This window comes from Lissotriton vulgaris, chromosome 4_1, assembly GCF_964263255.1.
Source record: "Lissotriton vulgaris chromosome 4_1, aLisVul1.2, whole genome shotgun sequence".
Taxonomy (NCBI): domain Eukaryota; kingdom Metazoa; phylum Chordata; class Amphibia; order Caudata; family Salamandridae; genus Lissotriton; species Lissotriton vulgaris.
Window position 1 is genome coordinate 246,832,183 of NC_141691.1, and position 14,941 is coordinate 246,847,123.

The 14,941-nt window shown below is 49.1% G+C and overlaps 1 protein-coding gene across 6 annotated transcripts in view; it reads right to left on the minus strand.

Annotated features, from left to right (window-relative positions):
• MAMLD1 (mastermind like domain containing 1) overlaps positions 1-14,721 on the minus strand; it is a 325,103-nt gene extending 310,382 nt beyond the window's left edge. The window contains exon 1 of one of the 6 annotated variants that reach the window (XM_086918604.1): positions 14,426-14,721. In XM_086918604.1, coding sequence (XP_086774730.1) covers positions 14,426-14,479 — 54 coding nt within the window. In that variant the 5' untranslated portion in view covers positions 14,480-14,721. Of the gene's footprint in view, positions 1-7,363; positions 7,722-14,425 lie in introns of those variants that run through there. The other 5 variants (XM_086918605.1, XM_086918603.1, XM_086918602.1 and 2 more) reach the window with 5 other exon arrangements.
• Positions 14,722-14,941: the final 220 nt, after the last annotated feature.

Here is a 14,941-nt window from a genome sequence, read left to right on the forward strand (position 1 = left end):
CACGTGTTGTTGTGAAGCGGGAGGCACTTCTCAAAGGTTGACTGTTCACCTTTCAGTTGGATATTACTGTATTTGGGTGTTGAACTAGCACTAATAAAAGGTAACATTTGTCTAGACAGGGTTAACATGTAAAAATGACAAACGAATGAACGGATAGCACAAAATGTGCCACATTATACCACATAATTTGCATTTTCTTGCCGCATCATCAATTAGTAAACCCTGATGCATAATTTGGTCCTCTCTAACAGCATAATTCCAGTGGCACCAAACATGATGCCTGGGTACAGCGGTAGCTCCTTCAATAGGGTCTACAACACCCAAGTGGAAGTGCCCCTGAGGAAGAAAGAGCCATGCGGGTTTTCACCATTATCATGAAAATCACTGCCTGCCTGGGTGAGCAGGAAAAACACAGTGTGCACGGGCAGGTACACTGCAGGGAGGAAACACGAGAGGAGGACAACCACTCCGAAGTAAAGCATGATATGAAAAGCAGAGAGGGGGAAAAAGCAAGAGAAGGCACTTCAGGGGTAGGAAACGCGCATGGAGGAAAAGCATAATGAGATAAAGCATGAGGAGAAAAAGCAGTGGAGGAAAAATCTCAAGAAGGCACTTCATGAGGAGGAAACGTATGAGGAGATACTATATCTCCCACAGACTAATTTAGGTCCATGGCACACCATCCATTGGTTGCCCACCGAACTGAAGGGGGCTCATCAGAATTTAACTAGGTTCTCAACCCTCCCCCGTCCTGAGGAAGACCCATAGCTGAGGAGATAAATTATCCTCACAGCGTCAGGGTCGAAACGTCGACGAAAATCCCCCGCATTTTGGGGCCTGTACTTTCCTTGTTCCCCCCGCCCCTTGCGAATGCGGATAAATCTTACAGTTGATAATATCACTGTGTTGTGACAAAATAGTAACTATGGTTGTGCTGAAATAATATCCAGGGCAGGCCTCACTGATGGCTAAGGATTACGAACCTTGGCATTCTAAATAAATTGAAAATATTTACATAGAATTAATTCCCCCTACCCCCTTTTTTGCTTCACTGCACGAGCACTTTCCCTCTCTTTACACGTCTTTCCTATGAACACTGTCTGTGAGTAACCTATGATATCTCCTCTGAAAAAATTATATGTTTTGTAAATAACTAAGAATAAACTGCCATGAGTTTTTGGCTTAAAGATTGAACCTTTGGGTACTGAGCTTTGTCTTATATATGCATTAGGCTTGTTTTTTTGTATTTCCTATGTCCCATGTCATAACCGCACAGGTATGACCACAATAGAATGGTTGCATTTATTGATATTTGAGAATAACAGTCTAGGACCATTTGTGTTCTTATACTAATGGTAAGTAATGGGCAGGCTCAAAGGCTACAGTAAGGTGACTATAGTTTTTTTCACAGAAAGCTTGTGCTGTCTGGCAGGAGAGACCTGTAAAGCATCAGACACAGCACAATGAGGGCAAACACATACCAGTAAACCACGGGGAGCATGGCAGAAAAGCATGAAAGGAAAAAGACTGAGGAGAAAAAACACAAGGAAAAAACTCATGCGGAAGAAAACTGTTCATGATAGTTATGAACATGGTGAACCATGGACCACTTGACTTTGCAGTGATATGGCATATCCAACATTGCCAGTCACCTGTACGATCCAGGCTACTCCAGCGTTCACCAAATAGCAACAAGCCTGGCATCTATTGCTCCTTTGGACATTATGCTATTAAGTATATAGAAGTTAGGATTGTGCCCCGACTTCCTCAAATATATGAGAAAACCAGTTTAATTGACAGTCACTGCCTGTGTGCTCGGTCTATCAAAATGAACCTTAATAAGCTCAATATTCAATTGTTATCACTATTGGGGCCCATGTTTTCCTTTTCCTTCGCCCCATTAGTTTCATAGGTGCACAGGGATCTGCTGTTTCAAAACATACTTGTTCCTGGTCCAAGACTACATTATGGGTGGTAAATTGGTGCTACCACCAGAAGTAGACAAAAGCATTTGAGCTTAATACAACCACAGTAAGTAGTGCTGGCGTAGCCCATTACTGCCAATGCCCTAATTTGCATGCAACAATCTCCATCAAATTAATGATTTACAATGCTTTTCCATACACCTGGCAGCAAACACTGGTCAGGGTATGTGAACAGACAAGGTGCCTGGGAGCACAGTTTTAACAAGACGGGATGTTCTAACTTTTGTAACTGCAACTTCTGTGCACTGAGGCACCCACGGTGGTAGGATGCTGCTGCACCCTCTGAGACATTTTCAGTCATCAGCCTTTAACTCATAGCTCCCCATGGGTGTCATGTGTAAACATACAGAGCTGCTACACCTTAAGTGTCTTTAAATCATTAATTAACACCAAACTTGTTTTACTTTTACACTACCTGAAACAAACTATTCTGAGTCTTGACCTTCATTTTTACTGCTAACTAAACACAACCAAAAACCAACGAAAAACTCCACTCTAATTGATGAGCTTCCCAGATCCACACAGAAGGGCGCTCAGGTAGATAATGTACTACAACGCCATAACAAATGCAAATAACGGGGGGGGGGGGGGGGGGGCAGAAGTTGAGAGATCTAATGGAAATAGTTTGCACATTTTTCCGACACTGACAGACCTGATCACATATAATTGACAGTTTTATATGCATAGTGGTGGGCAGATTACCATAGTGGGTGCTTGTCTTCCCAGCACCCCAAATGTACACTTGTGTCAAATACCAGGTATGTGCTTTTCGGTGTAATTCCCCAACATGGCATCAGACTGCCTCACTTAAATTGGCATGGTGCCCATGGATGACATGGTATTGCAGGGACTGTCCATGCCGTACAGTGCCAAAGGTTACTTCCCTAAAAAAAAAAGGTCAATGAAGCGTAGATATCCAGATGACATAGTTCTGCTTCCTGCTCAACCTTTAACCAGAAGTTGTCTTCTTTGCCAGCAGGGGCACATTTAAAAGTCACAAAAGCAATATGAAGCTGCTGAATGCCTCCTTGTGCCTATAAAACCAAAGGTACATAAAAAACATGGGGACTCTCACCAGCTGTTCCAGGCCAAGAAAATGAGCGCCCACTAGCGCTGCACATATGTATGTATATATATCTATATATATATATATTAAATATATATATATATATAGACTCATGCACACACCAGCATACGGATGCCTGCAACGCCTTGCTGTCCTTCCTAGTATTTTGTTCAACTTTCCTCCCACACGTAGAAGATTGCAGCACACCATAGTCTTGATGAACGTATTTTTTTGTGAAGAATTTTACAGGTCAATAAAAATCATTGGGGCTCTCACCAGCTGTTCCAGGCCAAAAAGTGACACTCCACTAGCGGTAAGCGTGCACGCGCGCACACACCCACGCACATAATCAATCAATCTATCTATCTATCTATCTATCTATCTATCTATCTATCTATCTATCTATCTATCTATCTATCTATCTATCTATCTAACTTTCTATCTATCTATCTATCAATCTATCTATCTATCTATCTATCTATCTATCTAACTATCTATCTATCTATCTATCTATCTATCTAACTTTCTATCTATCTATCTATCTATCTATCTACCTATCTATAATACACCCTGCCCCTTTCCCAGTACACTGGTAGCAGCTTCTCCGTTGCAGCGTATAACCCACAGTGCCACTTATTTGCCCGGAAAGGAGGCCGTTCCTGGGTTGCAGACCAGTAACAGTTGCATCCAGTTCATTTTCAAATGGAGGGGTTGGAGGGTTTCCTTGCTTGCCGCGCTCCTCGAGTCAGGGTCACCCGAGCCTCACCCCGAGCTGCCTACACTTGCAAACAATTCGGGTGCCTTCACCCAGCGTCCCGGGCCCGCGGTGCACCGCGCTAGACTCTGTCCATGAGCGAACAGCCTGCTTCCGGCCACAGCCGAAGACTCGGTGACGTTCCAACCTCAACCCACTCGCGCTTGTCACTCCCCACGTCAGTCGCGGGAAAACATTAGAAGTCACCCTTGCTCATGCTTTCCTAACATGGAATTTCTTTGCTTTTCTTCCTCCTCCCCTCAGCCCCCGACTCTCGTTCCATCCAGCGCTGCCTTTTCCAAGCATATTTTTTCCGAACACGTTACTGGGGAGGACAAAAGGTTCTGTGTAACTGGCAAGTAAATAGAAACACAGTTTTGAGAGGCAAAAGTGTACTCTCTTTTTTAAACGTGTGCAGCTCTCATAAAAATGTTTCTAGCACAATAATGTCAAATGCTACTTTAAAAATAAAAAAACAAAAAGGAGACTTTGAGCAAAAAGTCTTTCAAAGATTACCTGGCGCCTTTTATTTCAGTTCCTGGTTATTGCGTTATATTGAATTAAGTTGCTCAACTGGTGCTAATGTGGTGAAACCTTTACCCAAACAGCATTAATGCCGAGACGTTGCGAACCTTTTACGAGGAAGGATATTGTAGAATGGCTCCTCTGAAGATAGAAAGGAAATAACCACCTAATATAATAAAAAGCATTATCACGCATAGGAATTAAGTTATTACACCGTTTCGGTAACCTTTCAGCTCACATTACATTTCACAGTCCCCCGTGGCTGGCAAGTACAGCAGTGTCCCGGGGGCCCACTGGTCTTTAATAAAGTAGACCTGGCAAGAGCAGAGCAACCAGGACTTTAACAATCTCACCACCCACACAAGAAGGGTCTATCGAATGCATATTGACATGCACTGTGCTTTCTGGCAGTGAGGGTCTAGCCCATCCGTGTAGGCATGCACTGAGATGCTGGCACAGAGGGTCCATTCCATGCGTGTAGGCATGCACGTGCTTCCTGGTAGTGAGGGTCTATCCCACACGTGTAGGCATGCACGTGCTTCCTGGCAGTGAGGGTCTATCTCATGCGTGTAGGCATGAACCATGCTTCCTGGCAGTGAGGGTCTGCACCATGTGTGTAGTATGCACTGTGTTTCCTGGCAGTAAGGGTCTATCCCATGCATGTAGCCATGAACCGTGCTTCCTGCCAGTGAGGGTCTATTCCATGCATGTAGGCATGCAACATGCTTCCTGTCAGTAAGGGTTTATTCCATGCATGTAGGAATGCACCATGCTTCCTGGCAGTGAGGGTCTATCTCATGCATGTAGGCATGAACCGTGCTTCCTGGCAGTGAAGGTCTACCCCATGCGTGTAGGAATGAACTGTGCTTTCTGGCAGTGAGGGTCTAGCCCATGCATGTAGGCATGAACTGTGCTTTCTGGCAGTGAGGGTCTAGCCCATGCGTGTAAGCATGCATGTGCTTCCTGGCAGTGAGGGTCTATCCCGAGCATGTAGGCATGAACTGTGCTTTCTGGCAGTGAGGGTCTAGCCCATGCGTGTAGGCATGCACGTGCTTCCTGGCAGGGAGGGTCTATCCCATGTGTGTAGGCATGAACCATGCTTCCTGGAAGTGAGGGTCCACCCCATGCGTTTAGGCATGCACTGTTCTACCTAGCAGTGAGGGACTGCCCCATGCGTGTATTATGCAACGTGTTTCCTGGCGGTCAGGGTCTATCCCATTAATGTAGGCATGAACCGTGCTTCCTGGCAGTGAGGGTTTATCCCATGTGTGTAGGCATGCAACATGCTTCCTGTCAATAAGGGTTTGTGCAGGCATGAACCGTGCTTCCTGGCAGTGAGGGTCTATCTCATGCGTGTAGGCATGTACTGTGCTACCTGGCAGTGAGGGTCTATTCCATGCGTGTAGGCATGAACCTGGCTTCCTGGCAGTGAGGGTCTATCTCATGCGTGTAGGCATGAACCAGGCTTCCTGGCAGTGAGGGTCTATGCGATGCATGTAGGCATGCACTGTGCTTCCTGACAGTCCCATCTGTACAAGTGAGCTACAAGCCCCCAAATGATTCAACAGCACATTTTGCTCTTTAGTCTCCATATGGGGCGCTATTCACCATTTTCTCAGGGGAACCGAACCATCCCTGGAGGGCGGTTGCAGGAAGACCCCAGGTCTGTGCTTCATTCCCAAGCCTCCTTATTCACATCTAGGGTGATCACTTGTCTTATCATCGCAAACACTGCTTCCAGTCCTGGCCTTCTGTGTGACAGGCTATTGCATTCTGGGCACTGTAGTCCTAATTTCCTTCCACTGAACTAATCAAACTAACACACCTGATAGCAATGATTTATGCAGTACAAATCTAAGCTTGTCTGCATCTGCAACTCACACAAAGACACTGGAAATACATGCCCCTGCTATGCACTGCAGCGAGTTTTAGGGCACCTCCATCTTCACACATCATAACCCGGAAGCACTGCCTTCTTCACAGATGTAATACAACACATAAGCGATGCTCTTGTTGAAAAACTGTACATAATCCTAGCTGGCTTTGCAGTCACACCTCATTCAGTACAAATATTAAGATCATCAGATGAGTTCACCTCAACATCAACCCACATTCAGATGATTTTACTGTTCGACCTAATGCACGCTGCCTGTGGTTCAAAAGGGTTGTAAGAAAACTCTACAAGAGGTATGGCTCATGGAATTAAGGCGGGGGCCTATCACATGTAAAACAGGCATCGCATCTGTGGCTGACAATTTCATAGATACTCCTGCTAGAGAAAGAATAGCAGATATCAGCAGCGAACGAGTCATTTAATGGTTTATGCAGCAGCGTCATCACTTGTCAAGGTCAATTTAAAAGTAGTAAGGGGACATAACGTGGGATTTCATTTGAAATTAAACAGTATCTTGGGCTCGAAGTTACCGATGGTAAATGACTGTATCCTCTGTGCCAGTTGTCATTGAGCTACAAAGGTGACTTCCGGTGATGGCGCTGCAGCTCCGGTTTGTAAGTGGCGGGCAGGTACAGTTTGTTTCTTGAACCCGTGAAGGACAGAAAAAAGATAGAGTCTTGGTTTAATCTCAGGTTTTTTTGTTTTTGTTTTTTTTTTTTGCTTTGTCAGGGTTCAGCCCTGGTAGGCCTTAGCCCTCTTTGAGCACTGTTAATTTTTATTACTGAAGAGGTAAATCCCTCTTCAAATGCAAGGGTACTCACATTCGGTAATCCAGGACTGAGAGCCTCGTTTGCCTGGCCTTGTGATGACCCCTACCAGGCGCACCCCCTTGAGAAAACCTAATTGGGTTAAAGGGGTCATGTGTGAGCCTTAATATCATATGCGTGTGGCTTAACGCAAACAGTGGGTTACCACATCATTCATTTAACTCCTTTTGCCATCACGTCAAAATAATACATCAACGCAAGAGGCTACATTAGCAGTCTATACACCGGAAAGATTTCCAATCTAATACTAACGATGGGTTTTAAACTGCATTTGCCACTAAGACCTAACAGCAATAAGCGGGGTCTAATTACCTGAATCAACAGGACTTGTTTTCCCTAGCATGGGAAATGATTTCTAGTGCACATCTGGCAATGCACGCCCAGGTGGCGAGGCATGTGCTGGTTCCTTCTTGGGGTCTGAAGCGCCTTGAAGCATGTCTGCCGTCCATCCTCCAGACAGGCCACCCACTTCTGTTTTGAGTGCCTCTGCAGAAAACAAGGTCCCACGTGCCACTAGCAAGGAGTGAAACGGGATGAGGCCACCTCCAGATTGTCACTACATGCTGTTATCGGTCTTAAAAAGGATTGTCGACATGCAGGTGCAATGAAAAGCAAAAGAAGACAGGGAGAGTGCTGTCCTCAGCGAAAACAGGCCCACACAAAGCTACCACTTCCGCCTCTCGAGAAGACACGCCTATAAATATGCAAATGATGGAACGCGCAGAGGAAAAGCCGTTTCCTTGAGGGTGAGAACCTGTTTACTGGGCCCGGGTGACAGTAAACAGCTGGTCTGTGCAGAGGGTTCAAGGCCATGCCTGCCTGTCTCTCTGGGACGCAGCATATGCCAACCCCTTCTTTACCCCCCTCCCCCCCTCCCTTAGCATCTCCATGTTATCATAATCTTGTACATTAAGGGGACTACAGGCAAGGGAAAGGGAGCCGACACAGGGACTACACACAGAAGTACTGAAACAAACATACACCTCATACACGCATTCACCTACCGGCGCACGCTCAAACATAAACACGTGCACACGTAAAAACTCAAAAATACACATGCTTTCACATGGAGACCTCTGACTAGGCACACCCACTCACGTACACAAACTCACACGTTTACCACATTATACAGTGGTCACAGAGTTAGTTCAAAGAAAAACAACAATCAGGTAACTTGTGATTTAATTAAAATATATAACAATAATATACACAATAGCATTGTAGGTTTTCTTATATACATATTTTTCAAACATGACACTTTGAATGTATAATTGGTGGCACAAAAATATACGACGCGTGTTCTTTATTTCACGCTATTTAATGACTTCAACACCCCTAATTAATAACAATTGTTCGATTCCATATAACGCTCACTGCCATAGTTATTGCCGCTTCTTAGCGCTGAGCCGTTAGAGTAGTTAATGGAAGTGTAAAATCCCACACATACGCCGCCACGGTTGTATTTGACAATATCAGTAAACACCCCGAGAAGCGCGCGCTCCCCCTGGTCTCCCACGCAATGCTGGGAACAGGCAATCGTGGCGAATTCACCTGGAGCCGCCTGCGTGTGGAAACCCTCGCCTACTGCAAATATTGTCTCGGAGTTGGTAATTGTAACCCTCATTTTCTCTCGGGGTGGTAATCTAAGAGCCCTGCGCCGCGCACAATAACAGTTGTTCAGGCTCTCTCCTCCCTCAGCTCTCCCCGGGTCCCGCCCTGCCCCCATCCCCTCTCGGCTCCCCTGAGGAAGCCCCCGCGAGCGGTGTGTTGCAATGAGCAGAAAACAAGAAGTCAACACGAGCCTGGCAACCGGAAAGGGGATGAGAGGAGAGAGAGAGCAGTGTGCGACCGCCCCCTTCAGAGCGGCGCCCAAGCGCCCCGTGCCACAGGAACGGGCCGGGTGCCCAGGGCTACCCACAGGAGCTCACCTGGGCAGCCAGACACAGGGGAGCCACGCACTGCACGCATCTGTACAGCCAGAGACACAGGGGGCCACGCACTGCACGCATCTGTGTAGCCAGAGACACAGGGGGCTACGCACTGCACGCATCTGTACAACTAGAGACACAAGGAAGCCACTCACAGCGGGGATCTGTGCAGCTAGAGACACAAGGAAGCCACTCAGCGGGGATCTGTGCAGCCAGAGACACAAGGAAGCCACTCACAGCGGGGATCTGTGCAGCCAGAGACACAAGGAAGCCACTCACAGCGGGGATCTGTGCAGCCAGAGACACAGGGGGGGCACACACTGCACGCATCTGTGCAGCCAGAGACACAAGGAAGCCACTCAGCGGGGATCTGTGCAGCCAGAGACACAAGGAAGCCACTCACAGCGGGGATCTGTGCAGCTAGAGACACAAGGAAGCCACTCAGCGGGGATCTGTGCAGCCATAGACACAAGGAAGCCACCCACAGCGGGGATCTGTGCAGCCAGAGACACAGGGGGGGCACACACTGCACGCATCTGTGCCGCCAGAGACACAAGGAAGCCACTCAGCGGGGATCTGTGCAGCCAGAGACACAAGGAAGCCACTCACAGCGGGAATCTGTGCAGCCAGAGACACAGGGGGGGGGGGGGGAGAGGGCACACACTGCATGCATCTGTAGAGCCAGAGACACAAGGAAGCCACTCACAGTGAGGATCTGTGCAGCCAGAGACATAGGGGGGCCCCCCGCACTGCATGCATCTGTACAGCCAGAGACACAGGGGGGCCACGCACAGCATGCATTAGTGCAGCCAGAGACACAGACATAGAGGGGCCAAGCACAGCACGGATCTGTGCAGCCAGAGACACAGGCAGGCCAAGTACATCACAGGGTCTACGGCACTTGCAGCACAGGATCTGAGCATCCAGAGACACAGGCAGGCCAAGTACATCACAGGGTCTAGGGCACCTGCAGCACAGGATCAGAGCATGCAGACAGAGTCTGAGCATCCAGAGACACAGGCAGCCTAAGTACAGCACATGTTCAGTCAGAGACACAGGTAAGCCACATACTGCACAGGAATTGTGCAAAGAGGCTGCTGAGGCTGCAGGAGCCACAGTAATATGTGAAGAGAGGCTAATAGAGACTCGCTGGATCTAGGCACATCTGAAGTCCTGTGTATAGAGACAGTCAGAGACACATGGGAGCGAAGGACACTGGAACATGTGCATGGAGAGACCGAGAGGAGGCAGGCGCAGCTGGTAACCAGTGTAAAGAGGTTGAGAAAACCACAGGCCTGGGCACAGAGGCTGCCGGAAACATGTAGGAGCTAAGCAAACCCTAGGCCCTGTTCATAGATGCTGCCAGAGACATATAGAAGCAAATCAAACCATGGTCCTGTGCATACAGAGTGCCAGGGACATGAAGGAGCTAGGAAATCCTGGAGAACAGTGCACAGATGCTGCCCAAGACATGTAGGGTCTAAGCTAACTAGGGGCCTGTGCATAGAGGCTGCAAGAGATACAGAAAAGCTTAGCAAACCATGGGCCCTGTGCATAGAAGCTGCCATATGCATGTAGGACCTAAGAAACACTGGAGAACTGTGCACAGATGCTGCCTGAGAGATGTAGAAACTAAGAAAACCTGAGGACCTGTGCACAGAAGCTGGCCGAGACATGTGGGATCTTAGCAAACCAGGGGACCATGTGTACAAAGACTGCCACAGTCATATAAGAGCAAAGGAAAGTGTGGGCCTTGTGCATAGATACTGCCAGAGACATATGGGAGCTTAGGAAGCTACGGGCCCTGTGCACAGAGACTGCCACAGTCATATGGGAGCTTAGGAAGCTATGGGCCCTGTGCACAGAGACTGCCACAGACATATAAGAGCAAAGGAAAGTGTGGGTCTTGTGCATAGATACTGCCAGAGACATATGGGAGCTTAGGAAGCTATGGGCCCTGTGCACAGAGACTGCCACAGACACATAAGAGCAAAGGAAAGTGTGGGCCTTGTGCATAGATACTGCCAGAGACATATGGAGCTTAGGAAGCTATGGGCCCTGTGCACAGAGACTGCCACAGACATATAGCAGCCACGCTAACCAGGAGGCCTGTGCAGACTGGCTACCAGAGATACAGGGGCTAAGTAAGCCCAGTACATGCCCTGTACACTGACAGCTAGAGACACACAGGTGCTAAGTACACCCCAGGCGCTGTGCAAAGAGACCGCTAGAGACACGTGAACATATTCACACCACACGTGACTGAGGGGCTCGGCCCCCAATCACTACTTCTGAATATGAAGCTACAGGTCATCACTTATAATATTTTCAAAAAGGCTTCGTTACAATCCCGGCACAGTGCATGTGTCCGCTATGAGCACTCGAGGTCCAGCCAGGGGTGCCCAGGTGAGCACACCGTACCGCACGACGAGGGGGCAGGGGTCACCGGAAACACACGGGGCACTCGAGGTCACTGCAGTCTCCAGGCGCCAGCCTACGGACGTGTGTCGACCGTGGGACACTTTGGGGCGAACGCAGACTCAGTTCACCATGGGAACAGCCTTGTTTATATATGTTTAATTTTTCACGTAGGACATGAGCATTGCTGAGCGGAAATAAAAAAAAACACGAATGGGAGGACTGGAAGGGGTCTTGAGAGGCATTAGCTGAACGGCCACACGTGTATTTTCCACGTACAGCTCTTCGTCAGTATAATGTTTTAGGCATTTATACCCCCACCTTTTTTAGCCTCTCGGGTAACCAAGATTCACAGTGAGCAAACTATGCATGCTATGTAAATCAACACAACGAAGGGGTTTTGATTGAAGCCGACATTCTGGCCCCGGGGACACCGGAGCAGGGGGAGTCTCTTTTCTGTATGGATCAGGGAACTGGGGCAAATATGGGGGCGTGCAAGGGGTATTTGTATGGCGGCTACAAAGCTCCGACCTATACACGGAACTGGCTGCCAGTTCTCACCAGGAGGAGGTGCTTTCCCCCTTTGATGGCAAAGGGCACTTGCGGCCTCTTCCCTTTACTGAGGTGGGAGGCAGGGGGCGCCTGTCTCTCCCAGAGAGTTGGGGCAGGTAGAAACCTGTCACGACTGGGGCAATTAAAACAGTTTTTCACCTCAACATGTTGCACACACGGGTGAGGGGATTGGACCTGCTTCTTTTTTTTTGGAGCGGGGTGGACAGACCAGAGCGCCCCCTGCCCAATAGCCCCCCACCCACAAATGTCCCGCGCAGGTAGCTCGGCGCTTCTGCCCGGAGTGGCTGTGGGTGAACGCCTGGCCGCGGGCTAGCATCCTAACAAAGCACGGCTTGTGCTGCTCGGAGCCTGGCACCGCCAGGGAGGAGTGCAACGGGCGCCCATTCAACCGGAGCACAAACCAAACTGTGTGCATCCTCCTCGCGCAGAGACACCCCGGGCGCCCCCTGCCAAACCAGGCCGGCCGAGACACTGGCATGGCGCGCAGCTCCGGGCACAAACACGCGTCAACAGCTAATAAAACCCATTTGTTTACTAATTGGGAGAATGAAAAGCTGCTCTGAGCAGGTTAAAATGGGTGCATCGAGTCAAGTCAACAAGAGAACTGACTAAACCATCTCGTAATCCATGGCTGGGAAAGGGAAAACACTTGAAAGAGATGAGTAAGCGATCGGTCTGCGTTGCACGATGTCTCAGCATGGGGGGCATTTGCACTACACGAAGCCAGTCTGCTGGCGGCAGCAAGAGACCTGCCCAAGTCCCTCACACTTAACTCTGGCGGCGGCGCACCAAGCACGTCCGATGCACTGTGCAACTGACAACACAGGGGCAGCACAAACAAGGGCACGACCCAAGAGATAAATACCCAATCCACCTAGCATTCCGAGACCACCCCTCCAAGGAATGTGAACACAAACTGCAAAATAGAACCCAGCACGTGGAAAATGCACAATCGAGTACACGGGATAAACTCTGGAACATAAAATAAAAGAAGCAAACACACAAAGGAGATTTACGTACGCAGCACAAACACGCAGAACGCGAAGAAAAAAACACACTGGGCAATCACGTCACGGATGCACAATTAATAAATTAAATAAATATACAATCCTAATGCAGAAACATTACGCAACGCCAGCGAACACAGATCGCAAGGCACCAATCCACAGTCACACACAGCACATTACACAAATGCACAATCACATACAGAAATTAAAAGAAATTCAGAGACAAGTAGCAGGGGCGCTGATGCACAATCACACAGCGCGACACACGCACAGGGCATAAAGCAAATGGGTTGACACACGGCGCAAATGTACAGTGACACATGAGATTAAAGAAAAGCACACGCACAGACACAGCAGAGGCGGAGTGCATTTTCCGTTCCACCAGTGGGTGCATGGCTCCGCAGAAAGGACAGCGTGCACCTTTCACAACACACACACATCCTTTTGTTCCTCGCTGTGAGCAGCATGTCTTCAGACAGAGACAGTGAGTCTAGCGGACAGGATGGAGGGCTCGGAATCCCTGCCCTCCCCTCCCCTCGCCCCCACCAGCCAGAGCCGGCCGCGAAGATGATGGGGTGCACTCTCCCACCACGCCTCGTTTCAACCCTCCGCCCCCGTAATGAGGCCGAGCGAGGCTGCCCGCGCCCCGTGTTTACGCAGAGACGCGGCCGCTCCAGCAGCAGGGTATTCTGGCAGACTCTCCGATCCCATTAGCCCCCGCCCGGGCAGCCTTTATTCTTGGAGGAGTCCTTAAAAACTGATGCCAGCCACCTCTCCTTCACACACACACCGCCACATACATCCTCACGCGAGCGAGCGCAGGGGCAGCGCCGTGACTCCGCTCAGAGGACGCGATAAGATCTCATCAAAGGCTGCCCCACAAATGCCTCACTTTTAACAAGACCCCCCCCCTTCAGAATACAAGCCAGCAGAACAACCATCCGCTCGGCGGACTCCAGCGCCCGCTTCCTTCTGCCCGCACCTGATCTCGCCACTCAGAGACTTTTAAACTCTCCTCACATTTCTGACTGGATTGCACGGATCCATTTTAAAGAAGCTATTGTTTTACTTCACTTGTCGCCGCCGCAGTCCTTCGGCACCCCGCTCAGCCGCCTATATTTATTTACAAACACACCCGCTGCTCTCGCCTGCGAAACCTCAGACATGCAAACACATCTTTTGTCTGTTCATCTCTCCTGTTTAGTAAAACACTCCACAATCTATCGCCCAAACTGCTCCCGTGCAGCCCAGGCGCGGCGCATAAACCCACCGCACATTTATTAGAGAAATTGAGATTTTTCCAAAAGACACTTGCAGGAAAGTTCATAATTTTATTAACGACAGGGGCGTCTGGTTAGTTGCACGTCATAGTGTAAGTCTCTGCAGAGTGCTGGGAAACACATGGCGTTTACCGGTAACAGAAGAGACAAACCGGGAACGGCACTTACCGAGATATGAGCCTCCATGCGTGGTGCTTCAACCCGCTGGGATACCAGCAGCATCTTGGACCGGGGGTCAACCCGCTTTTACATCCACTTTGGCGTCGTCGCAAAACCCAGAAAAAAAATAAACAAAGCGCACGGAGGTGTGTGCGCTTTCTTTTCCTCCGTTTTTCAGGTTCCAGACAAGTTCATCCTGGCCTCGCGGTTCGCTAATGATTCACTGTCTGTCTCAATCTGCTCGCTACATTTCCATCAGCCCTCTGCTTCCCCGGCTGGAAGGTGGAGCCTCTCGGCTTTAATTTAGTGATAGGACATTTACAGCCGCCTTGTCACCCGGAGAGGAGGGACAGTCAGGAGCTAATCCGACCTTAAAGGGGAAACACGCTTCTGGTTACAAGAAAATTACACTGAGCCGATTCGAGGAATTACTGTCTGCTGACGTGAATGTGTATTCAGACCAAGTTCTAGTGTAGAAGCTGGGAGGCTTCGCAGGAAGCCCAAAAGATGCCAGTCGCGCGCAGA